At 61.9% G+C, this 25,806-nt stretch overlaps 1 protein-coding gene across 2 annotated transcripts in view; it reads left to right on the top strand.

Moving 5' to 3' along the window:
- The first annotated feature begins 3,987 nt into the window (after positions 1 to 3,987).
- The window catches only part of EPHB3 (EPH receptor B3), a 28,377-nt gene continuing 6,558 nt past the window's right edge, over positions 3,988 to 25,806 (top strand). The window contains exons 1-3 of one of the 2 annotated variants that reach the window (XM_076341266.1): positions 3,988 to 4,054; positions 17,675 to 17,739; positions 18,113 to 18,785. In XM_076341266.1, coding sequence (XP_076197381.1) covers positions 17,683 to 17,739; positions 18,113 to 18,785 — 730 coding nt within the window. In that variant the 5' untranslated portion in view covers positions 3,988 to 4,054; positions 17,675 to 17,682. The remainder of the gene's footprint in view (positions 4,055 to 17,674; positions 17,740 to 18,112; positions 18,786 to 25,806) is intronic. The other variant, XM_076341265.1, reaches the window with a different exon arrangement.

Below are 25,806 nucleotides of genomic sequence, written 5' to 3'. Positions count from 1 at the left end.
GATGCCACCTGATGCCACGGTGGCCCCGCTGCAGTGGTACCCAGCCCAGAAACAGGGGGGATCCCCCCACCCTAGCTTCCCACATCCCTGGCGCAGCTGCACTCCTGGTGAGCAGGCAACAGAGGCCTCTTGCAGGGTTTTTTCTCCCATCCACTCGTGCCACGCTTCAAACACACGTCCCCATATCTATCTTGTGGCCATGCACTCCCGGGGCTGGTTGCCTGGCAAGGAATGCACTCCTTTCTGTTTGTTTTACAACTCCTGCTGGGTAATTTCATTTGATGCCCCTTAGATCTTCTGAGAAAATAGGAATAATTGTTCCCTAATCGCCTTCTCCTTATTACGTTGCAGCTGAGGTTGCCGCATGCAAACGAGGTGAGGGGTGGTGGCTGGGTGCAGCGGGCAGGGTGCGTGGGTACACCCCTGTGCGTGGCCATGGTCTGACACACACCGTGCATGTGCCGGTGTGATGTGGAGCCATCACCGGAGGACGTCGGGGCTGTGTTTGGAAATGGGGTGTGAAAGTCAGGCTTGGTCCAGCAGGATGGGGTCTCTGGGTGGGAAATTTCTCATGGAGAGAGGGATGGACTGGGAGGTTTGTTCTCTGAACATCCATGGCCATTGCTGCTTTTCAGGTCTTTCCTTTCATCTCTTTTTAGCAGATCCTGCCGTCCTGCCACTCCCCATCTGTGTGGAAATGCCTCCCAGGGACACCACGGGCACCGCAGCTTTGCCGTGCAGGCTGGAGAGCTGTTCTAAGCTGTTCTAGGCAGAGCATCACTAACTCAGGTCAGTGCTGCAGACACGCTCCCCTGCGTGCCCCACGGCCCCGCGTTTCACCTCTCAGCCCATCCCTGCCCACATTGTGCTGACACGGTCCCTGTTGCAGCCCTGTCCAGCTCCAGCCATTTCCCGAGGTGCCAGGGAGGTGTTGGTGGAGGGGACCAGGGCTGGGTGCGTGCGTGCAGGGACATTGCAGGGCTGGGAGATGCCCGGGTTCCTACGGGCGTGCATGTTCCCCGGCCGCGACATCACCCCGTCTCCCGGGGACCGCAGCAGCACCGTCCTCAGCACTGAGTCCTTGCACAAGCAGGCGGGTTGGCGTTACAGAGCTAGCCCCTGCCAGCAAATACCATGCAGTTACCACAGTTATTTCCTATTGTGCAGGCACCGGAGCCCTGCCACTGCTGCTCCCCAGGCCGCCCACCAGCTTCAACACCCAGGCAGCAACCCGGGGCTCCCTGGCCAGCTACCTGCACCGCTGCTGGCCGGGCCCTGAAATCCTCAGCCCCCAGCCGGGACCGCAGCGCAGCATCTGCCTGCACTGGGGGAGTGTGAACCCCCGGGGAGAGGCCGACTGGCAGCACCGGCCCGGTGGGAGCAAGCAGGGGCTCATTAATTACATCGTGTGGGGAGAGAGGGGATTATATGGCGCATCCTCCCCCCGCCCATGCCCCCCCGCTCCCTGCTCCAGTTTCTTGTCCTTTTTCTGAAATAAATTCCTTTCAGGCTGAAGTTTGCCAGGCATGGCTTGGCTCCAAGGGGAATTCTTGGGGAAAGTTTAAGTAAAATTGGTTCAGCCATTTTTAAGTTATTCAGGTGTGAATAAGCAATTTCCCCATGTGCTCCGTTCAGAAATTTTGTGCTTGGGTAACTCAGACCTCTGGAATCGCAGAATAAATGAGGTTTCTGCATCTCGCTAAGCGTCAGGCTCTGGCTGCAGGGGTTGGTACAGCATCTCCAGCGGGGAGGATTTCCTGGGAGTGACTTCACAGGGAGACAGCAAATCTTCCCACCCTGAGTCTGGCCCGTGGTTAAGTTTCTTGGCGTCTCCATTACCCCCCACCGCTCTCCTTCCCTGCTGGCACAGCATCGTACCCCAGCACATGTGTTAATGGTGCCGGCTTTGCCACTTGCTTCTTCGTTGCTCATCTCCTGAGTGACAGCATGCCCAAACCAACAACTTTTGCTTCTTTTTGCTCAAACTTTGATATTTTCCACTGGGGTGACCCCCTTTCTGCTGCTTTGCTCCCCAACTGCATTCTTTTACCTGGAGAGTGCAATGCCCCACTTGCTGCTTCTCCTGTCCCTTGCAGAGATTTCTCACAGTCATATGTGACAAGTTAGCATGCTGTCTCTCTTGAGCATGGCTTTTCCTTTTGGGAACCACGCCTGGCAGTGCTGGGGTGCTGCGGCAGCCCTCGGGGCATGGCATCCTGGCGAGGCTCCCCACAGCTCCCAGGGGATGCCAGCATTCCTGCAACAGGAATCGATCATCTCCAAATTTTCGGCAGCCCAAACAGAGCCCAGGCCTGTGCCAATCTTTCTGGCCAGGGCTTGGGAAGCCAAATCCTACTGGGACAAGGAAGGAAAATGCCTGTCCACAGCCCTGGTGGGTTTGTGCAGCAGAAGGAGGAGGCGATACGGACACGCTCTGCATCCATCCGCACAGCAGAGAGGCCGACCACGGCCAGTCCCGATAACCTCCCGAATTCCCTCTCCTGCCGGGAGCCGTGGGGAAGGTGGCCAGGAGCGTAGGCCCGCAGCTGCCCCGCTGCGCCAGTGCGGGGATGGGGCCACGGCTGCACGGAGAGGGAGTTTCTGGGACAGATTTCTGGGGCGGGGAGCGCTGTGGCGAGGCACTGCTTGCAGATGGCAGGCGGCTGCGGCGGGGGCAGCCCAGATGGCTGCGCTGCGGAGGCAAGGCTGCCCAGGGGCAATGCGCCCAGCCATGCATCCCTCTACCCCAGACCTGCCAGAGCTCCCGACCACCCTGGGGACCAGGGGCATCAAAATGCCCCAAAATCAGGGATTCGGGGGATTTTGCTCAGCCCTCAGCCAAGGCCAACCCTCCCCAGGCATCCAAGGAGATTTGTGGTGTGGTGCAGAGGGCCAGGACAGGTCGCAGCCCATGTCCCACGCCCGGCCCAGCGGGGATGTGTCTGTCCTGAAGGATGTGGCAGTGCCTGCTCCAGCCACAGGGACAGTGTGTGTGCACCATGCCGAGGGAGCAGAGTCTGTCCCACACAGGGTCCCAAAACCTTCCCATGGGAATGGGGGGAGAGAACGGGGAGAGGACTGAGGCACCCACAGACTTGGAGGCCGTGGCTGCGTGCATGTTAGCCGGCACCGTCTCCCACGAGGAGTGTGGTGGGGAAGGCACACTGGGGGTGGGAGAAGGGGGTGCTGGGGGGGGTCACTGCAGGGTGCTCTCTGTATGGTGTCACCCTGGCCGGGATCCCAGCACTCAGCCCTGTCACCAGGGTGGGAATCATGGTGCGGTGGGGACGGGGTGGGGTGGGGTGGGATGTGATGTGATGGGACAGACTGGGACAGGATGGGGTGAGATGGGATGGCACAGGGTGGGATGCATGAGATGATGGGATGGGATGGGGTGGGATGGGATGGGATGGGACCGTAGAGGATGGTACGGCAATGGGTGGCACAGGTAAACCAGGCTGCCAGTGGTGGGGCACAGAGGGGCCCGTGGGCCCGTCAACACACACGCTAACAGGCCCACGCACTCACCCGCACCCGGTGGGGGCAGGGCAGGGCGGGCCTGGGGCTGCGGGGCGGGCCGGGAGCGCGGCCCCTTTAAGAGCCCAGTTCCGCGGGCGGCCGCTGGGTGGGGCGCGCTCCCCGCCCTGCGCCTCCCGCGCCGGGGGGGCGGGGCCACCGGGGGCGCGCCGGGCAGTGCCCGCCCCCTCCAATTCATCTTTCCGCGAAGGCTCCGCCTCCCGTCCCACCGCCTCCCAATGGGTGCCGCGCTCGCCGTCGCCAGGGGCGCCGGGTTGCCAGGGGCGGGCCGATTGGCGGGCCGGCCCCGCCCCGCGCGGCTCAGCGGCCGCAGCGGCGGCGGCGGCGCCAGAGCGCGAGCGTGGCGCGGCGGCGAGAGGAGCCGCGCGTGGCGCCGAGCTCGGGACTGCCCGGCGGGGCCGCCCGCACCGCCCCCCCGCCATGGCCGCGGCCCGCCCGGGGGCCCCCCCGCCGCCGCCGCCACTGCTCCCCCTCCTGCTCTTCCTTCTGCTTCCCGGCGGCCGCCGCGCTTTGGAGGGTGAGTACCGGGCGGGCGTGCCCGCCCACCGCACCGGGGCCCGTGCGACCGCGCACACACGCACGCACCCTCCAGGGTGTCCCCGGGCCTCGGCGGCGGCGGCCGCCGGCTCGGCTCGGCTCGGCTCGTCGCGCCGCGGACGCCCGGATGGCCCCGCGGGGAGCTCGCCGCCGCAGCGCGCCCCAGCCCCGCTCCCAGCGCTTAGCCGCCTTCAGTAGGTTTCAGAGTCAACGCCCCGTGGAACCGAGCCCGGCGCGGCCGAGGCGCGGCGGCCGCGGCCGGCGGCTGCTGGCAGGGAGCGGCGCCTCGTTGGAGACTCGGTTTGCGTTCCGAGGCTTTTCGCCACGACCGAGAGGGCTGGAAAATTAATATTTCTTTCAGTGGAAGCTCGCGGCGTGCCAGAACTGGTGGGGCCGCCGGAGGAGTGTCCGTGTGCTGTGTCCGGCTCCATCCCTTCCCCGGCAGGGCTCGCCGCGCCCGCCGCCTTAACCCCCGAGGCTCCGGCGGTGGGACCGCCGGGGCGAGCGGCCACGCGTGCCGCATCCATCCCCGAGCGGGGCTGCGCTCCGCGGCTCGCCCGCCCCCGCGGGCGGGGGAGAGAAAGCGGGGAGGAGGGCAACCCCCCCCCGCGCTCCGGTGGAGTTGGGGATAAAAGGAGGGTTAATTGTCTCCCCCTCGGAGGGTGAATCCCGGTCCGCGGCGCAGCGCCGTCTCCCCCCCGGCTTTGAGCGAGAAAAGCGGCTCCTGGCCCCGCTGGGGGACCGGGGGGACCCGGGGCGGGCGAGGCGGGTCGCACCGGGGAGGAGGAGGAGGGACCCCGGGCGGGTTTTTGTCTCGGCACAAAGTGTGCGCGGCTCCGGCCGGGAGCGCCGGGGGCGGCGACGCTCCGGCGTCCGGTAACCGAACTCGCTGCCGGAGCGGCGGGAGGGGGCTGGGGAGGGAGGGAAGGGAGAAACCCCGGGCGGAGAGGAGCTGTCGGTGCCTCCGCCCGGGCGGCGGGCGGCAGGGGCTTTTGTGTGCTCGGGCTTCCGTTGCCGTCGCCCCGCGGTGCGGGGTTTGGGCTGCGGCACCGGGGGGTGACCGTGGGCAGCAGCCCTTCCCCGCTGCGGTTTGTTGGGGGGACACGTTTCCTCCGGTTTGGGGCTTTGTAGAAAGTTTGGGGGGGTGCTTGTTGCCCGTGTTGCTTTTCGCTCTCCCTCCCTCCCTGCGACGGTTTGGTTTTTTTTCCTTTAAAGGGGAAAAAGTAAAAAAAAATCATCCTGCTTTGTACGCCGTAGGAAACGAAGCTGTGGGCCTGCTCGGTCCGTGAGCTCAGGGCTGAGCGGGAGCCCCGCGGCAGGAGGGGAAGGGAGAAGCTTGCCGGCACCCAGCCCTCTTGGGATGGAGGCTCCCGAGCACCCGCCTGGGAACCGCCGTGCCGGGCAGAGCCCTGGGGAGCCCGGCCTGCTGGAGAGGTGCAGGAGGATGAAGTTGTGGGCAGGGAGCCTGGCGGGGCCCCACACCTGCGGGCAGCCCCTCGCAACCCGCTTCCCATCAGCACTTTGGGAACCGGGGAAGGTAAGCCGGCATGGGGGCCGGCAGCACCGGACTGTATCGCCCCAGGACTGTCCCGTCAGTCCCCGGGGAGGCAGGGAGCTCCGGCCTCTCCCCTGCCACCGCCCGGGGATGGAGTGGTGTGAAGAGCCGGATGGAGAGCAAATAAACAGCTCCTGCTGAGGAGTCGCCAGGTTTTCTCGGCTTCCCGAGCGTGTGGAGGGGTCAGGGGCCGAACGCGCTGCCTGAGGAGGTCAGGGCCCAGCTGGGTGCCAGCCCCATGGGACTGCTTTGGGGCTGGCTGGCAGCCGCCCAGCATTTTTGGGGCTGGCCCTGATTCCCCTGGGATTTTTTTTTTTTTTTTTTTTTTTCCTTTTCCCCTTCGCTCTTGTCCGAGCTGGAGGGAAAGTTGCAGCTGGGCCAGGAGAGGTTTCTGCCTTGCCCAGTGTTAGGAAGCCGTTGCTCGCGTCGGGGTCAGCAAGCTCCCGCGCTTCTGCTGCGCTGGGCATTTCTGGCCGCTTGCGACGCTGCTTCCTGATGGGGACCGGCACGTTCGGGCGGTTACTGTAAATCTAGCATGCACGTTCGTTCAGATATTTTAGTGCTGATCATAAATCTGGCGTGGCCATAAATCTGCGTGCACGTCCTGCAGACGACAACGGCAGCGAGTGGTCCCCGGACCTGGCCACCTTGCCGTCCCCTCCGAGGGGACGACGGGCTGGGCTTGCGGCCAGTGCCCGGCTGGGAGGGCAGGGGCCTCTGGGGCTGGACGGTGCTGCTCATTCCCAGGGGGATGGCAGGGAGTTGGGTTTCTTTACAAGGCCCCACGGGGGTGGAGGGGAAAAGCCGTGCTCGGCAGCAGCTCAGTGAGGGCTTTGTGCTGCCGAGGAGAAAATGGTTTCTCTCCAGATCCTGTAAGTGCGCTGGGTCTGTTTGAAGTCACAATGTGTTTTTCTTCTCTGGTTCAGCAGTCCCCAGGCCGGCTGCAGAAGGAATGCTCTATCCGGGGGCTACAGCGGATCCTTTCTCCGGCACAGGGGTTGGAGCCGAGGAGTTTGTCCCAGCAGGGCTGTGGGAGCAGAGGCCCTGCGGGGAGCAGATGCGGTGAAATGGTGCGGGGAGAGTGCTGTGTTCAATGCCCTTGCCAACCATCCAGGGATAAAACCCCAGGCTTCAAAACACCCTGGCCCGAGGGAGCGTGGATGGCCGCAGGTTCACTCTGCCCGTCGCCGCGGGGGTGTGGGTGGGCTGGGACCGGGACCTGCTCTCTGAGGAGCCGCTCTGCCGGGCAGCTCCTGCCTGGAGCTGCCTCTCTAGGCATGGGACTCTGTTTAAAGTTGGGGTTTCTGACATGCTCCCCCACGAATCCCTGTGCAGACGCATCGTATTGCGGCGCGTAGTCCCAAGCCGACTGGGAATCTAGTGAAATACCCAAATTCCCCCGAAGCAGGAGGGTTTCTAGGGGGGATTTTCCTCATCTGGGCTCTGCCCGTTCATGGCTCCCAGACCCCCGCTGGGTGTTCTGCAGGCTGACCACACTCCTCTCTGCACCAGCAAACCCTGTTTAATTGACCCCTGTACTGGAACTGCCAGGTATTTTCTTGGCAGGGAGATTTGCTTTCCGTTTAATTACTTTTCACTGAAATGGCATGTTTCTCGACGGGGCGATGGGGGGAAGTTAGCCCTGCTGTTTTATTGATGCTCGGGGTAGGGCTGTGAGGGAAAGCAGGTTGTGGGGCTCCGCAGTGTTTGCTGGATTCATTAAATCTCCTGTTCCTCGCTAAAAGCTCTGCTTGAGGAAGCCCGCCCCGTCCATGCTCCTGAGGCGGGGAGAAGAAGGGCTTTCCTTTGTATCAAGCGGAGCATGTGGAGAGCCAGGGAGAGGGAAAACTTGCAGTACCGGGGTCCATTTGCAGCCCTGCGTTTCTCCCCAGCATACGGCTCAGCCGGTGAGGCTGCGGCTGCAGGGCCGTGCCCGGCCAGGCTTCGCGATTGGGAATAGCGGCCTCTGGTTTTTAAGGAATGAACCGAAACTCCTTGTTTTGTTGTGATGACTTACTGCAAGAGATATTTGGGGAAACCAGTTTGTTGCATTTTCTCTCCGTGAGCCGTTTGCTGCTGCCACTGGAGCAGGGGAGCTTGGTGTTTAATTAAAACAGCCCGAGCAATCTGAATCACAGACTTGCATGTTTTTAAAATTGTAGCTGTTCCTGTTGTGCTGAGTCAAACTGGTTTGTCGGGATTAAGCGTCTCCGCCTGGGAGCTGCGCTGGGGGAAGGGTGCCGAGGCGGCCCCGGGGTCGGGATCCCCGTTCCCGGCTGGCAGAGGCAGCAGGGTGGGTGCCAGCCTCCCCCTGAGGAGCCCCGTGGGAAAGGGGGACTGTCCCCATGGGCTGCGGTGGAGCATCACCACGTGCTTCCCCAGGGTTGAAGCCATAACAAGTTGGTGTCGCTTCTGGAGCAGGCGCGTTCCCAAGCAAAGCATTTGGGGGGTGGTGGGAATGGGGGTGCCCCTCCATGGCCGTGAAGCCCCTTGCAGGGAGCCAGGCACGCCCCTGCGCCCCTGGGGACAAGCTGCCATCTTGGAGGCCAGGCAGCCTTTTGCAGTGGCACTCTGACCTGGCTGGGACAGTCCCATTTGAATTTGTGTGTTGGTTTTTTTATTGTGGGTTGTTTTTTGGGTTGTTTTTTTTTTTTTTGCTGTTGTTGCTCAAAAATCAGTCCTGTGCTTAGGCTGGGGTGGGGTATGGGCTGTCCCCTCATGGAGCCAAGCCCCGTACAGACCCCGTGGGGAGCCCGGGGCACGGTGGAGTCATTTTGTAGGGTGGGTGGGCAGCCTGCCTGCGGAGGACCAGGCTTGGCACTCTTGGTGAGACCTCATCCTCCCGCACTTGGGCTTCAGCATCGCCTGCCCTCAGCGTGGCCATCGAGGCCTTGTGGGGCTGAGCTCAGGGGCGGGGCTGCGTCCCCTTCCCACAGGGCTGCCATTTCTAGAGAAGCTGCCCTGGCACCCGCTTTCCCTTCAGCACAGCTGAGCCCGCCGGCCTGTGCTCCCTGAGGCAGGAGGGAGCGAGCCCAGAGCTGGCTTCGCATGGCCACCCCTCTGAGGAGGAAAGGGAGCCATCTTGGGAAGAGGCAGGAGCACGGCAGCAGGGCCAAGCACTGGCCCCATGGCCGCTCTCTCTGCGCGTGCCAGCGTGTGCCGGATGGGGGTCCTGGGCTGGGGGAGGGATTGCTGTGGGGGTCTTTTTATTTTATTTTGGCCGTCGCTAAGCTCCACGCTGCCGGGGCCTGGCGTTTCTCACGCATGTGGCAGGAGCTGTTGACAAACACCTGTTTCCCAGCCCCCTCCCCAGGAATGCCCCGGGGGCCCCACGGGGGCTAGGATGCCGGAGGGGGGGGACAGCGGGGACGCCCCTTCCCCGGGTCCCTCGCCCCTCCCAGGGGAGCCCTCCCCCAGGGCTTTCCTGCCCGGCGGCAGCTGCGGGGGGGATTTGGGCCTCCCTGTTCCTCTCCAAGGTGTGGCCACAGTGCAGGGCTGCCAAAACCCATCCCTGTCCCGGGGAGGGGACACCGCCCCCCCCCCGCCCCGGCCGGTCCTGCTTGTCCCTTGGGTGCTCAGCCGCCTGCCCGGCGAGGACTGGGGCACGGGAGGGACCCCGCGGGGCGAGCGGGGAAGGGGGGGTGCTCAGCGGGCGCGCACGCACACGCGGCGTGCGATCCAAGGCCTTTTTTTATTAATGAGAAAAATGTGCAGGGCTTGAACGATCGCCAGGAACAGATTTATTCTAGTTCCCCAGAAATTAAACTGAAATGAAGGAGCGAGTCAGCCCGGCCCGGCACCCCCTCCTGACTCTGTGCTTGTTTTAACTCTGGAAGAATCTGACTTTGGGGGTGGGGGAGGTAGGGAAGGGGGGGGGGTGTTTGGGTTTAAGCAGTTCCAGATGGGTTTGGTGCTCGAGGAGAGCCGAGGAAGCGAGCGGAGAGCAGCGCAGAGATTTGGGTAACTGCCCCAGGCAGGAGAGAGGAGGGAGATCTTGGCAGAAACTCCTGCTCCGCGCTGCTGGGATGGGATGGAGCTTGGCAGCCGAGCCGCCCCGTCTGTGGGGCGAACCCTTGGATGTGCAGTGAGTAACCTTTTTTGGGGAGGGGGTGGTTTTTTTGTTTTTTAATATCATTACTCCTTCCCTGGGCTCTTTCCAAAAGTATAACCTGGAAAAAAAATGGAGCTGGAGGGGGGAGAGGGGCCTTTTGGATCTCAGCCTGCCGCAAACGGTTGCCCTGCGGAGGCAGGCCTACAGCACCAACCATGTTCCCTTCCTTCTTCCTCCAGGGACTTCGGGGCTCTCCATCCACCCACGCCAGCCCGGCTCAGCCTGGTGGCCCCATGGGGACATCTGTCCCATGAAACCACGGCCGCAGGGTGATGGGGCCGTGGAGGGAGGTGGCGGGAGCGTCCCCATCATAGCAGGGCCTGGAAAGGAGGGCAGCTTTGCGGGCTGATTTGCTGCCTACGTCCTGGTCGATGGCATTCACGGCTCGAACAGGTCTGCCACCTCCCTATCGGATGAGTTATTTCTGTGGCAGTGGAGGGTGGCTTCATGGCCATTCCTGCTGGGGACGGCAACCTATAAATCTCTCCTGCCTGCTGGCCGTAGAGCTCCTACCCACCCGGGGCAGCTGGTCACACTGTCCCCATGGTGGGGAGCTGCAGCGGGCAGCCCCTTCCCCTGGGCCAGGCAGGGACATGCCCATCCCGAGCAGGCAGCAGTCGTTTTAAGGCCGGCAGGGTGCCTGGCAGCAGGCAGGGCTGAGAGGCTGTCCGTGGTGTCTCTCCGTTCCCCTTGCCCGCAGCCTGGCAGAACGAAAGCGGCTCTTCCCCCTGGGCGAGCCGAAGCAGCGAGCACCAGGGCGCATCCACCATGTGGGCAGGGATGGCAGCTCTTCCCTGGCTGAGCTGACCCCGGCGTGGCACACCGGGCTCTGACATCCGAAATCCCCGCGGTATTAATAGAACAGTAATTGCAGTGCAGGGCTGGACTCAGGCAGCTGGCTCGCGTCCTTTCCCGGCGTCAGTACGGCCTTTCTGCAGGACCAGGGCCTAGCAGCGGGACCTGGCAGGGCTCGGGCAGCAGGCTGCACGTGTCCTTGGCATGCGATTGCAGGGCAGGAGCCTGCCGTCCTGCAAAAGCCCCGGGCTTCAAGTACAGTGCTTTGGAGGGGGGTGCACGCAGCGTGGGTGCCGGCAGGCACTAGAGCCTGGCTTGCCGTGGCCCTGCTCACAAAATGGCAGAAATCTGCACTCCCTGGCTAAAGCCGGTGCGCGACTGGGAGGAAACGAGCACCCGTCCCTCCCCGCATCCCGGGCGCTGCCACTTGATCTGCTTTTTGCAGAGCTGGCACCTGTCCTCTCTCACATGCTTCAGTCTGTCTCGCGGCCATCAGGAAACAGCTCCTGGCGAGGAGCACGCGGACGGAAAACCCTCTTCAGCCAGTTAACGGCCAGCGGGTGGGCGTCGGGGCAGAGCTGAAAGGAGGGAGCGCTCCCGTCCCCCTCTGTCCCGTGTGCCATGCAGCTCCTGTCATCTGGGAGCTGGATCTGGTCCATCCAGAAGGTGCAGGGCATTGGGGTTGGATGCAGGGACTGTGAAGGAGATGCAGCCGGCCGATGGCTTGGAGCCATGGGGCTGTTTCCCCGCATGAGGTTATTATACCCCGGTGCAGGTGCGAGATGGGGAAATGGCGGATGCATCCTTGGAGCATCCTTGGAATGGGCATCTCGGGCTCTGCTGTGAGCTTACCGTGGTGCCAGCAGGGCCAGGACCAGCAATGATGCCAGCAGGGCCAGGACCGGCAGTGCTGCCCATCCTCGGCCAGGCTCTCCGGAGCATGCTTGTGTGGTGTGTACAAAGGGGCCTTAATCTCAGTTGGGGCCTCTGGGCCCTGCCATAATGCAGAAATAATGAGTCTATTATTAAGTGCCCACAGTACTTCTTCACTCCGGTGGCTCGCCTCCAGCAGCAGGCAGAACCTGCCCCGCTTGAAGTGGATGTGTCATCATTTGCCTCAGCAAATCCGATCCCCTTTGATGATGGGCCAAACGCCCTTGGCACAAAGGGCCACAGCTGTGATACAGGCCCCCTTTTCCCCCCCCCCCCCCCTCCTCTCTTCTCTTTGTTCCCAGTTCATTGGCAAGTTGTCAGCTTGCCCCAGACCTGGGGCAAGCGTACGTTGGTGGGCATGGGGGGCGGTCCAAGCCCCCATGTTCCCCCAGAGAGTGACAGGGTGGGGGACCGGCTCCCGCAGCAGCTCCACATCTCCTCCCTCGGCACTGGGGAGCAGCAGGCGCCCTGCTCTGCATAAGGACAGGTTCCCAGTGTGGGTGGCGATAGGGAGCGCTCCAGCCCTTCCCTTGGGCTGAACCGCACCGCCCCTGGCCTGCCCGGCCTGACAGCCGGGGAGGGTGGGAGCCTGCACAGCCCCCCAGCCTTGCACCGGACGCTTGGGTGGCTGAGCGTGCCCACGCTCACGTGCTGGCGTGAGGGGTCCCCAGGAGAGATGTATTCCCCGGGGAGGACGAGGGCGCGTGGGCTGTGCAGCATGCCGACAGTGCTGCCAGCTCCGTCCCTGCAGAGGGAGCTGACAGACAGCGTCTGCTGGCACCTTCGCCAGGCTCCCAAACCCGGTGCCTGGCACCTCTGCCATGGGTACCCCCGGCCCACCCTGGGTGCTGCCAGCCCCGCAGGTGCCCTGCCTGCTGCCTGCCTCCCTGGCTGCAGACTTTCTCGCTGCTCTCCTGGCTCTCGGCTGCATCAGCTAAAGCCTCCCCTCCACGCAGTGCAGCTCCGGCAGGAGGGGCTGCCGAGTGCTGAAACCTTCCAGCACGATGGCTCCAAAGCTGCCATCAGCGGGGTGCCCCATCCATGGAGCACATGCTTGGGCTGAGCGGGATGGGAGTGCTTTCCCCTTGCAGGCAGTGTGTATGAGTCCCCTGGCCTCGGAGCGGGGCCATCCCCTGCCCAGGAGGAGGAGGACAGCCACAGGGTTTAGCTGGGGTCAGAGGGGGAAGGACCCTTCCAGAGGAGGGATCCAGGTGGGCGACACGCTCCGGGACAACGTGTCGCGGGGTCTCACAGACCTGACGTGCACGCAGGGCGCTCTGTGTGGCTCGGCTTTTGTGTATGTGAAACGCTCATCAGCGGGAAAAGTGCAACCTCAGGTTCTCTCCCACAGGCAGCTCTTTGTTCCCAGATAAAGGACCTTACACCAAAGGCCCTTTGTGCCACTGCTCAGAACGGTGACGGGATTAATTGTACCGATAGGTGCTTGAATGGGGAGTGTGCAAGGCCGCTCACTCCTGCCATAATTATCTCCAAAACTGAGGAGGAAATTAAAAATCTGCGGGGAGATGCCCCTTTTGGTGGCTTTTTGACTAGCAGGCAGTCACCAAGACTGAAAGTGCATCCCTAAACAAGCTGCCTTTCCTTCCAGAGGAGCACAGCACGGCGGCAAGGGGGAGAGGCATCCGGCACCACTGTGAGCAGCCACCACGGTGGAAGCCAAGCCATGTCCTGGGGCAAATGGCCCAGCCATCAATGCTGCCTACAGGAGCCCGGCTGAGCTCCTGCAGACATGGTGCCATGGTGTGCATAGCTCCCAGAAAGCATGGGCACGTTGCAGAACAGGTTCCTCTGTTTGCGGCGAGGCTGCGTGGGCGTCTTTACTAACTTTCCTCCCTTGCTTTCTTTCAGGGTGCTCTGGGCTTGCGCGAGTTGCATTCTCCTCGTTGGGGCAAGGAGCTGGCGTCCTACCTTGCCAGCGCATCCTGATAAAAGCCGGCAGTCCCCATGTTCAAAGGCGAGAGCTTTCAAATTGGAGCCGGTTGGTGGAGACGATTGAGTCTTCCCCAGCAGCTTCATCTTGAAAGAATTTTGATCTCCCCCCCCCCCCCCCCCTCTGGCTCAGCCGTCGCTGCCGCGCGCGTCTGCCGCTCAGCAGCGCGAGACGGGCTCTCTGGGCCTCTTAAGGGGGGGAGTTCAAACGTTTTCACTGGCCTCAGACCGTGCACACCGCATTCCTGAGCCCCTGCGCTGGGAGGAAGAGGTCCCCAGCTCCAGATGGGTTCTCGCCAGGGCTTCAAATACCCAGCGAACCGCTGGAAACTCTGCAAAGGTGATGGGAGGGCTGCTGGCAGGAGACCCCTGGTCTTTGCAGCTTGGGGTGCACCTGGGAGGAGATTTTTGCAGGGCAGGGAGGAGGCAGCTGGAGCAATGCTCACAGCCCCATCCGAGGAGTGAGGCTCTTTCCCTGCCCTGGGATCCCACTCTGCAGTGGAAATCCTGCTTTTATGTGGGGTTGACCATGGCCTGCTGCACTTGCTGAAGTGTAGTGAGGCTCCTGCAGCATCCCTTGCCTTTGCCTGGCTGAAGGTAAGGAGAGGACTACTCCCCAGCGCTGCAGACAGTGATAAAGTAAGCCTTAGGGTGACTTCCCCAAGCTGGCGAAATTGGGAGTCAATTTCCCATTGACTAATGGGACCAGGCTCTCACTGTGGTGTGCGGGATTGAGGTGGCTTTGACTCACTGCTCGGCCAGCCCTGACGCTGTTCATGTCCCTCCGAAGCACCTGCAAACCTGAACTGAGCCGGGAAACTGCCAGTGCTGCCTCTGAGCCCACCTCTGGCACCACGTGCCAAACGGAGAGAGCAGCTGGCTACTCCCGAACCACTGAAATCCAGTGCTTGCCCATCTCCCCAGCCCTGGATGGTCGCACATGTCCCTTTCATGGGGGGCCAGTGCTTGGCGTGCCCTGGTGTTTGCTGGAGAAGGGACACAGATTCGGTGCCAGGCTGCCGCAAGATCTCTGTGGCAGCTTTAAGGGCAAGGATTAGTTTCTGCAGCTCGGCTGTGGCCGGCTCGGCTCAGCATGCTGTCGCTGGTCCCGGGACCACGCAGCGCAGCAGCCTGCGGGGCCATCTGCCCGTGACCTTCACGGGTGATGGGCTGCGAGGGGCTGAGGAGCTCCCCTGATCCCACGCGGCCCCGCTCGCTCCCGCAGCTGCAGGAAACCCCTGCTGCCCTCCGCACTCGCCCTGTTTCCTTTAGCTAAGTTGCTCAGTGATTTTATTATTTCCCCTCCCTGCTCTCTCTGTGAGGTTTACGTGGCTCTTGCGCCAGCGGCTGCCTTGGCTCTGTCAGGTTTTTTCCCCTCCTCTGCTGGTCAGATGGCAGATGCTGCCAAATTAGGATGCAGGCAGTGAGCCTCCTGTCCGAGCGGCATCTCTGCCCCAGGCCGGCACTCAGGGGGAAGGGCACTGCCGGAGGGGATGGCTGCCCACGTGCCCTGTCCTGGGGCCGGGCCAGCATGGCAAGGGCTGCCTGCGTGGGGGCTGCTGGTGTGCAGGGGAGCTCCCGCACACCCTGGGCAGGTTAGGAGAGCAAAGCTCCCCTCCCGCCCCAGGAGCTGGGATGCCCACAGGGTCAGGTCCAGCCTGACTCTGATGCGGCTGGCCACGGGATCCTCGCGCCGCCCCACTCGCAGGCACACCCTGCCACCCAGATCCCCATCTCCCCAGCCTGACTCACCACCGTGGCCGCTCATCCACACCGGCCCCGTCTCTGAGCATGCAGGGCACCCCTTCCCTGCTCCTCCTGCCGGGTCCAGCCCTCCTGCAGAAACACCCACTCAGCTGCCTGCCCCAGGAATGGGGCCCTTCGCTGGCCAGACCCACATAGGGTTTCTGTACCGGGACTTGGCAGCCCGGCGCACTGTCAGCGCCGAGCACGCGCTTGGCTCTGCTCCGCCACCAGTGTGGTGTGCCTGGGCCCTCGCACGGCACCGCTGTGCCCTTATTAGGGCAGCCGGCGCAGGGCCCGTCCCTCAGAGAGGTGCGGGCGGCCCCACTCTGCAACCTGCTCCCCCATGGTCCGGCACTGGCTGCCTTTCCTGGGAGCAACCCCGGTGCAGGGGTCTGGGGAGCGTGGCAGCATCTCGGGGAGGTCTCGTGGCCCTGTGGAGCCACGCTCGGGCCCCTGCCAGCGGTCAGTAGCTGGTGCTGTGGGGAAAGGGAGGGGAGAGGGATGGCGGTTTGCTGTATCCCCTGGGCAGGCAGTGCCTTGGGACCAGGCAGAGGGTGCCCCATGGGTGCCCAGCTCTGTCCTGCGCATCCTGTGCCCTGGCCCTTCTGGTGTCCTCATCACAAGTCCCCCTGCGTTACCCGCTTAGCAGAGGGCTCCCTCTGTCTCTCCCTTTGTTTTTGCCAGATGCCCCTAGTTTGTGGGTTTGAGAAACAGCAGGTAACCACTGCCCGGACTCCTGTTTGCAAACAAGAGCCAGTGTCAGTTTGTCCTTCCTGTTGTAGATGCTGCCCCCCTGACCCTCTCCCGGCTGGGGACCTGGCACCATGAGGGGTTTCCCTCACTCTGTCCCCAGTGCCATGTCTGCTGCCAGTGCCACCAGCCCACGATGGGACTGCATTTATGTTTGCTCCACGCATACAGCCTGGGCAAGAGGCAGGCTCACTGGCTGGGCTGGGATCCTGGCAAACAGCGAGGCGAGTCGGAGAGCCCACGTGTCCCCAGATGTGTTTGTTTATCTGTGCTGCAGTGGCAATTGCAGCCCGTGCTCCTGGCCCATCCATGGGTGCTGGCTCGGGAGCTGCTGGCAGGTCTCCCCGGGGTGGGACATAGGAGGAAGGTGTTTACCTCCAGTGGGGCTTCATCCAAAACCCTGCGATGCGTGAACATTTCCTTCCTCCTCCGTGCTTCCTCCCTGTCTGGGTCAGCCTGTGGTTTTCCTGGCGTGGAAGGGAAGAAGCTGAAACTTGCCTCTCACTTCTGGGGCTAAGCCGTGGTGCCTGGCATAGCCAAACTGTCCCAGCATGTCCTGTGCCCCAGCCGTCGAGAGCAAGCGGCTCCCAGCCCGCTGCCAGCTCTGGGGGCTGGAGATCAACGGCTCCCTGCCCTGCGTCTCGGGGCTGGGTCGGCTGAGGGACAGACTGATGGACAGCCCTTGGGGAGCTGTGTGGGGTCTGGGATGGGGCCATGCCTGCAGCTGGGGAGGGGGATGCCCTCAGCAGGGAGGCGTTTTGGAGCTCATTGTGGGCCCTGCCCGGGGCAGCCACCGGAGCCCCTCTGAGCACACCAGGGTCTGCAGGGGGCTGTTGCCCAGCTCTGGCATTTGCACCCCCCTTGCCCCAAAAGCCCCTGTGGCAGGAGAGGGGCCGGAGGACCCCAGGGATGCCTGTTCCCCTCCAAACAGCCTACAGGGCCATCCCTAGAGTGGGGGTCACAGAGCCAGCAGCCCACAGAGGGGCCATTGGCACTGGCCCCAGAGCATGTTGTCGGTTTTTGCGCTGGTGCTTGCGCGGAGCCGCACGGCTCTGCCCGGGATTAGCGACAGCTGCCTGCAATTGCAGCTCTTCCCAGACAAGCGTCTAGCTCCCCCAAGGCTGGGGCTGGGGCTGTTTGGGGAATGCTGCCGGGGTGGTTTGTCTTGTAGTCTGCTCCAGGAATGTTGGCCAGACGGTCAAATTCTTCTCCCCTCTTGTAAAATGAGTGATGTGGGGCGTCTCTGGGAGAGCAGCCTGCCAGTCCCTCCTCCTCTGGATAAACCTGCCTGGCCCGCATCGCCCTGTCATGGGAACGGGCCCTTTCAACCCCAGCCACAATAAATACGCGCCCTGCCAAAGCAGAGAGGGAGGGCGTGGATGGGGGCGCACGGTCTCCCTCCTCTGGCACCCCCCCGCGCTGGCCGGGAGGCACGGCTGGCCGCACCGGTGGCTGGGGGTGGCAGCCCGTCCCTGTCCCCCCCTCGCCACCTGGCCGGCTCCTTGTCCTGCCGCTTCCCTGCTCCAGCGCAACTCTCCGGGGATGCCTCGCTCTTCCTGTTCTCCTGACAGGAGAAGAGAAATCTGGAGTCTGTCTGCGCCGCTCCCCCCTCCTCCCACCATGTCTCACCCCCCAAGTTGCTGTTTTCCGCAGAAATGTCAGCCTCGGCTCTCCTCTCCCCCACTCCTCCTGGTTTTTTTTTCCCTCTAATCTTGGCCTTCGTCTCCAATTACTTCTTTCTCTCCTCCCTCTCCCTCCAGAGACCCTGATGGACACGAAGTGGGTGACCTCTGAGTTGGCATGGACAACTCATCCGGAGACGGGGGTAAGTCTGGAGCCAGCCCTGTTCCCAACCTCAAAAGGGCACAGCTGGCCCCGGCCCCACGGGAATCGGGGCTGCTCACCAGTGCCTTCACAGAACTGGCTGCATCTTCCCCTTTCCCTCCCATGTTTATCTTCTCGCCTCATGAAACCATCTCCTCCTGACTCCATGCCGGTGGAGCGGGAGCGCCGTGGTCCCTGGCCCAGGTTGCTCTTAGTCACCTTGGTGACCAGGAGGGTTGGGACACGTGGAGGTGCAGCTGCTTCTCTTCCCTGTTGACTGTTGCCCGGTCCCCCCTACCCCGTGCCGCTCGCGATGTGTCCGTGGCACTGATCTCCCCAGCTGGGGGTCTAACCTGCTCCCCTCTTGCTCACAGTGGGAAGAAGTCAGTGGTTACGACGAGGCCATGAACCCCATCCGCACGTACCAGGTGTGCAACGTGCGGGAGGCCAACCAGAACAACTGGCTTCGCACCAAGTTCATCCAGCGCCAGGACGTCCAGCGCGTCTACGTGGAGCTGAAGTTTACCGTGCGGGACTGCAACAGCATCCCCAACATCCCCGGCTCCTGCAAAGAGACCTTCAACCTCTTCTATTACGAGTCGGATACGGATTCTGCCTCTGCAAACAGCCCTTTCTGGATGGAGAACCCCTATATCAAAGTGGATACAATTGCCCCGGATGAGAGCTTCTCCAAGCTGGAGTCTGGCCGCGTGAACACCAAGGTGCGCAGCTTTGGCCCTCTCTCCAAGAATGGCTTTTACCTGGCCTTCCAAGACCTGGGAGCCTGCATGTCCCTCATCTCCGTCCGGGCTTTCTACAAGAAATGCTCCAACACCATTGCTGGCTTTGCTATCTTCCCGGAGACTTTGACGGGGGCCGAGCCCACCTCTCTGGTCATCGCACCAGGCACCTGCATCCCCAACGCAGTGGAGGTGTCTGTACCCCTGAAGCTGTACTGCAATGGTGACGGCGAGTGGATGGTACCCGTGGGAGCGTGTACATGTGCTGCCGGATATGAGCCGACCATGAAGGATACCCAGTGCCAAGGTACGCGCGTGGTGGAGTGACCATGGCTCTTGTCCCCGCGGACGCATTGGTGCGGAGGAGGCGGTTTTGCGTTGGGCTCGGTCTGTTTTTGGAGGCTTGGGAGCTGGGAAGGCTCCCTGAGGAGGGAGCAGGGTGGTATCTCAGAGGACTGGTTTGACTCAGCATCTGGAAGCCTTAAAGCCTTCGTGGTCCGGACTGGCGCGGTGCCTGCTGTGACACGCTGGTTAGCATCCGCTGGTGCTATCCTCTGCGGGATGCATCTCCTCACCAGGAGCCATGGCTCAAGGCATGGTCCTCAGCAGGGATCCAGCACGTTTAAGCCCCTGAGCATTACCAAAACCTCCCTCTCGCCCCTGCTGCCGTGTCCAGCGTCTCCCCTCTCTCCCTCCTGCGGTGCTTGTGGCTGGGGTGAGTGGTTGTTCCTGGCAAGCATGATTTCATGCTGCTTGTGCGGAGGCACTCAAAAACCCCGGTGATGAGCGGGGCGCCGCTGCGCTGGCTGCAGGAGAAGCCATGCGGATGCATGTGGATGCACGCTCCCCCTACCAGCGCCGAGGGCTTGCAGCGGGGAGGGTGGGGAGCAGCACAAAGGCAGGGGAGCCGAAGCTCCCTGTCCTTGCTCGGAGGGGAGGGAAGAGCATCCTCCACACGGAGATACTGGGGATGGAGAGCCACACTGGGCAGCAGGCTAGCCCTGCACGGGTCCTGCAGTTGCCGTGCTCTCCCACAACAGCTTTGGTGTTGCTGTTTCACTCCAGGTTGGGTATGTTGATACGGAAAAATCTGACTGGATTGTTCTCCCTTGGGGTGATTTTGTCCTTGGGAGCCGTCTCTGGCACTCAGGACCCTTCCCTGGGGTGGCTGGGGTTTAGGGCAGAAGGGTTGCCGCTCCCCTTGGCTGGAGGCGTTGCACAGGGAGTGGGATGCCGGCTGGGCCCCCAGCGCTGCATGCCTCGTACTCGCCGATGACGGGACGCTTGGCGCCAGCCCTTTGGTCTTGGCAGGGGCGATGTGATTTGGGATGGCCCATGACGTGGGGCTCGGGCCAGGCCGGCCTCTCCGCTCGCTTTGGGAGCAGTGTAGCTGTTGGCCGTGCCGCTGCGGCTGGTTGGGAAGAGCTCAGCTTCCATGGGGCTGCGGCTCTGCTGGGGGACCGGAGCCTCCAGCACCGTTGGTGCCAGCACAGCCCCAACTTTGGGGGCAGGTTGCTTGTGGCCCCGGCCCCCTGCGTCAGTCTTGTGGGCAGCAAGTCTGGCTCCTCCAGGGGCAGACGGACACCGGTACCAGGCATCCATCACTGGGCAAGGAGCCCACGCTTAAAAATACACGCTGGGGTCCATGCTCCTGGGGAGCTGGTTTCCTTCTCGCTTGGGCTGGGAGATCTTAGATTGTATGGGGTGTTTGCTCTTTCCCAGCGGGGTTTGGGCACAAGGTGACCCCATTTCTAGGCAGCATCTGGGCTGTGCCAAACTGGGGCATCCTGAGGCAGAACCAGGGGCTCCTCAGGGCATTGCTGCAGCCCGGGACGAGGTCCCCTCTCCGCATCCCCCCAGCCAGGCAGACACCCGTGCGGCGGCTCTCCCAGCGCCTTTAATTTCCCCCCAGCAAGCGCCGGCTTCTTCCCCAGCGCACGGGGAAGCCACACTGAGCCACGGGCATGTCTCCATCCGGCAGCCTGCCCTCTTGCTGGGCAGAAGTGGCGGTGTCCTCACGTTTCTCTGGGAAAGTTGCGCTGCGCTTGTAGGATCAGATTTTCCGCCATATGATCGTATGTTTTAAGTGGAAACAGCTGAAGAAGGGCTGGGAGAAGCCGGAGCCGCAGCTCCCTTTTCTGCTCTCGGCTGGATGTTCCCTTACCCTGTTTCGGCAGCCCGGCACCGCTGAGAAGGTTCTCTGTCCCCACGATGTGGGGAGAGGTGCAGATGTGGCCCTGTGGAGCTGGGGTTTCGGCACTCCCGCCCCGGGGAGCCGCTGAGGCTTCACCGCACAGGCAAGGAGCGCTCCGGAGTGCCAGATGGCATTTTAATAAATAACAATACCCAGTTACTGCTTAGATGGGATAAGCCCTGTTGTAAATCTCCCCCTTTCCCCAGACTTTCAGTGGCCTTTGAAGATCTCCTCCTCCTCCTCTTTATCTCCATCCAGAGCCAGGATTAGACCTCTCATTCAGACCTGTTACAATGCAGCTTGTATCCCGGTCCCTCGGGAGCTGAGGGCTCATCCCGCCGGCTGAAGGCAGTTTCCTTGGCATGCTTTGTAATGCGATACGCCAGACTGGTATCTGGTGCTCTAGTCCTTAGTTGCCACAGCATTGATTTGGCATCTCATTCTCAGCCTCATTATCTTTATTTAATTAGCACACGGCCCTTGTGGGGGTTGTGCCGCTTCCCACACGCTCCCCGCCATGCAGAGCTGCAGAGGCAGCTCTCCCTGGAGGAAGAGGAGCGGCTGGCCGGGGAGGGGGACGAAGGCTCCCACGTGCCTCCGCAGGGAGGGGTATGCTGCCTTCACTCCCTCGCACCTCAAGTCCTGCAGCGCCCGTCCCTGCTCCTTTTGGTTTGCAAGCACCCAAACCGTTCAGGGGGTTTGGTGTCAAGGCACTCCCCGCGTTGCACAGGCAGGCAGTGGGAGTTTCCTTCGAGCAGTGCAGGGCTCCCGGCGCAGAGCAGCTCACTGTGCGGCACCTCCCCAAAAATGCTCCTGGGCATGTGCTCTCCGTGCCGAATTTGCCAGGGTTTGCACCCCTTGTGTTGCTGGCTTCACCCAAAGACGGACAGGTTTGGGGTCTGGCTAGCCTCTGTGCCAGGGCTAGCAGTGAGCCCCTTCCTCGCATGGCCTTCGATGCCGATGGGGGGGTCCTGGAGAGGGGCCACAGTGCCCCCAGAGCCTACGCCCCACTTCGGAGGGGGACTGAGGCTGTGTGGTGCGGTCGATGGACACCCAAACCATAAAAGTATCTGGGGAGACAGCGTGCAGCGTGACGCCGCGCTCTCCTCGGACCCATTTCTCAGCCTTTGTGATGTCCCTTTTCTGATGGCACCAGGCGCTGTATGTTTGGGCACAATCAGTAGGTGATAGCAGATCAGGCCGGGGCCAAAATCTGAATTTTTGCAAAAATAAATTTCCCTTGCAATCAGTGACTAATGGAAACATCATCCCGAATTAAAAAAAAAAAAAAATGCCAAGCAAGCATTGCACTTGCCAACTGTTTGCAGCTTTGCATTGCAACACGGGCTTGCTGCATGAAACCCAGGAAGTGAAACTGCCTGCTATTAATTGCCCGGGCTTCCAGATCAAAGGCAGCTCAGCAGCGCAGGCAGGGGAGAGCTGCCAGTTTACAGCCAGGCAGCTCCACAATGGGTTACTTGTAACACGGTCGAGGAAATCTGCCCCTGCTGTCCTGCCTGTGACCCGCTGTGGCTCGAGAAGCAGCTTTGCTTATTGAAAATTTTTTTTTCTTTTTAAAAAAAAAAAAAAAATTGGTTTCCCGCCTGTTCTTTGGATGCTACTGTTCAAACCCCCGAGGGCTCTTTCCCTTCTCTCCCCTTCAAATTTTCTCCATTCACTTTTGGACAGTGCTAGCGTGAAATATTTCCACCCAAAGGGTGATTTTAAAAAAAAAAAAAATCAAGTGCCTTTTAAGAGAGACTTAAAAAGAGAGTTACCACCTCGGCTGTAGCTAGGCTGTTGCTTCCACGGCTCTAATCCATCTGCAGCCACTTACGAAAGCAGGAAGGGAGCGAGCCGTGCAGGTTCATAAAGCACAGATCGTCCCAGGCAAACTCGATTGCTGCCTTTAAAGAAATTACAGGGTTGCTGGACAAAGGGATGTGATCGGTTTAATTTATCTAGGCTCAAGCGAGGCGTTCTGCTTCAGTCCTCCAGGGAGAGAAATAGCTGGAAGGATGCTGCCCAGGCTGGAATAGCGTCGTGTGGATGGGAAAGTAGTCGAGACCTGAAACAGGGTAGTTTGGGGCTGGTATTTCCCGATGTGCCATGGGCTACCCTCCCTCCCTCCCTTTTCCAAGGGAGGGGACCCTGAAGTTTTGGGGATGCACGCGGGGTTTGTTGCTGCTTGCCCGCATCCCATGCAGTAATGGAGGCTGCCTGTGGGATGAGTCACTGCTCTCTGCTGCTGCCAGGAGGGTTTTATTTTGGTGTTTTTCAGCTCCCTCCCTTGGACTTTATTCACCAGGGTGGGGATTGTATTTGGGAATAGTGCCCTCCTCTTCCCCCAGCCCTGCGCTGCAGTTCTGCAAGGCAGGATCAGGCCCTGGAGGTGGGCGACTGATGAAAATCCCGGAGGGGCTGCCAGGAGCAGCCGGATGGCCAGCGGTGGGTGCCGTACCATGCCGTGCCGGGTGTGTGATGCCCTGTAGAGGGTGCAGGGGCAGTTTTGCAGCAGTCCCAGGGCTGCGTTACTGCCCCCCTCCCTCCCACACCCCACATAAATCCCCTCTGCAGCCGATCCCCGCTGTCAGGCCAGGCTGCGTCTCCCTCCCATCAAACCAGCGGCTCCTCTTCAGGCTGGGGAGCTCCGCTTCGGTTCCCTGACCTGTTATCCTGTGGCTGTCAGTGATTGTCATGTTCTCCCCGGAGGTCACCGCAGCCTGGCACCGGGGGGTGTGATCTGTGTGCAGGGGTTCAGGGTTGTTATTTTATTTGAGGACACTTCAGCAGGAAAAGTGCTTATGCAAACCTCTCGGTAGGGAGAGGGGAGCCCGGCTCCCCAGCTCCGGCTGGATGGAGTCACGTTCCCACTCCGGGGCTCCCGGGCTTGTTCCCCGGCGTGCTGGCCAAGACAGTGGTTGTTGTACAGGCAGTTTCTTGCAGAGAAGAGATGACACAGCGGCTTATCCACCAGGGACCTGGGATCAGCTTTCAGCTCCGTTACAGCCTTCAAATGTGGCGGCTGAGAGCTGTCACACTGCCACCAAGGTCTTTATGCTCTGATTTATTAAGCGGAGCTGGAAACTTAAACGCTGGAGTGCATCTGGACCTCGGTCCTTCTCCTGCTCTTCCCCTGCTTAACAGGGCTGGGACGTGGCTCGTCCCCCTCCTGCTGGGGTGGCATGAGGGTGCGAAGAAATGACCTTCATCCCTTGTGCCTGCGCTGGGCACTCCTGTGGGATGGCAGGCAGCTGCCCAAGGATGGCTCTGCCTGTCCCTTTCTCCCATGTCCAGGAGCGCGGGAGGTCACTGTCCCCTCCGTGCTCATAACCCACCAGGCACCAGCTGGCGCTGAGCGTGCAGGAGGCCAAGCGCCATCATCCCTCCTGCATCCTTTGCAGAGCACCTCACTGTCCCTGGCTGCCATGCCGCACTTGGGCTGTCAGCTTCACAGGAGCTCTGGTTGCTCCAGCTTCACGCTCCCCGCAACAAGCCTGTTATTTCAGGGGGTTTTGTCCCTGATGGATCTGGGCTCCTGTCCATAACCGAAGCATGTTTGGCAGCTTTCTGAGCCCAGAGTGTTGCTGTCCAAGAGGTTTCAGTCATCTCTCATTCCTCAGCAATCTGGTTCCTTATGTGTGAATCTGCATCCACCCAGTCTGAACCGCCCGGGACTCCGGCTGGGGTGGGCCTGCCTGTGCCGAGGCTGCTTCGCTACGTCTGGGCATTTGCTGTCCACGTCTTTGCATTTCGTGGTGGTGAGAGTGGCCTGGGCTGGGGGGACGGGATCCCTGGACCTGCTGGCCGGGGGCTTCCATCGCTCGCAGAGGAGCAGGTCAGTGCACTCCTTTGCCCTCCAGCCTGCGCAGTTGGGATGGGCTAAGCTTTCATTTCCAAAGGGAAGGCCCAGAGGCTGGATGAACTCAGGTCAAGGAGCTGGAGCAAGTCGAGCCATGTGGTCAGTCCTGTTCTGACTGAAGAGGAGTCTCCTTGCCCGAAGGCTCGCGCCCTGGGAGCAGGAAGCAGCTCCTGCCACCCATCCAGGCACGGGGGCTGGAGAACGTGTAGTCCGCAGGTCCCCTCCTCGGCAGTGGGGTGCCTCCCCCCGTGATGGGGCTCCTCACGTGTCCCCCTGCCCGGCAGCACCGTGGTGGAGCGGGGCTTCTCCCCTGGGGCTGCTGCCACTCGGTGCCTGGGCAAAGTGGGGGGGCCAGGACGGCACCCCGGCGCTGTATGTGGGTCCCCATGGGGCCGGCCTGGCAGTGTGTGACTCAGCAGCGCTCCACGCCCAACGCGTGGGGCTGCAACCAGCCAGAAAACTTCCACGGAGGGTGTCGGGAGATGCCTCATAGCAGGAAACTTCCACTTGCTGCAGCCTGGTGAAGCACCAGGAAGCCTTCTCCTGTTTACGGGGTGATGTGCGACAGGCGTGGGAGGTGGGACAGGGCTGCTGGGAGGGTTACGCGCCCTCGGCAGCTGCCCTAACCCCAGTGGAGCGAGGAGGATGTGCCCTCCTCTGGGGCTGTCAGTGCTGATGCCGCCCCGGCTGTGGCAAACGGGGTGATGCTAAAGCAGAGCCGGTGCCGGTGGATCTCTCGCCACTTTGGCCAGCTGCGAACGCAGAGCATGGGACCCGCTTTCTTGGGGCAGCACTGTGATAAATCAGGCTATTTTGAGGTGTGGGTCGGGTTCCAGAGGCCACTCTGCCCCTTGGCTCAAGTGCCGTTAATCCTTTCACGTGCCCCTCATTACGACTAAATGCCCCGCGGTGCCAACCGGTCCGGATCCCAGGACTTGTGGCTCCTTGAAGGACCCTGATCGGAAGCGGGGGTAGGAGGTGGCAGCGATGCCGAAGCAGCTCTTTAGCCAAGGACCTGCAGGAATGTTTTAATCTCACTCGGCGCTCCACTTGAGCCGGCCTCAGGAGGTGCCACCGCCCCGGGGCTGAGAAGTGGCTGAAGAGCCCGAGGCAGAGGGTTTGGGTCTGAGTGGCTACGTTTGGGGCTGCAGAGGCCTCTCACGGGGGCTGCTGCAGGCAGGGCTGAGGGGTCCTTTCCTTCCCAGCCTTATTTTCCCAGAGGATGGATCGCTCACCCTATGGAGGGTGCTGGGCATGGAAACCAGCTGGGGA

This window comes from Aptenodytes patagonicus, chromosome 6, assembly GCF_965638725.1.
Source record: "Aptenodytes patagonicus chromosome 6, bAptPat1.pri.cur, whole genome shotgun sequence".
Classification (NCBI taxonomy): domain Eukaryota; kingdom Metazoa; phylum Chordata; class Aves; order Sphenisciformes; family Spheniscidae; genus Aptenodytes; species Aptenodytes patagonicus.
Note: the sequence above shows the minus strand (reverse complement) of the source record. Positions and strands in the feature narration are given on the sequence as shown.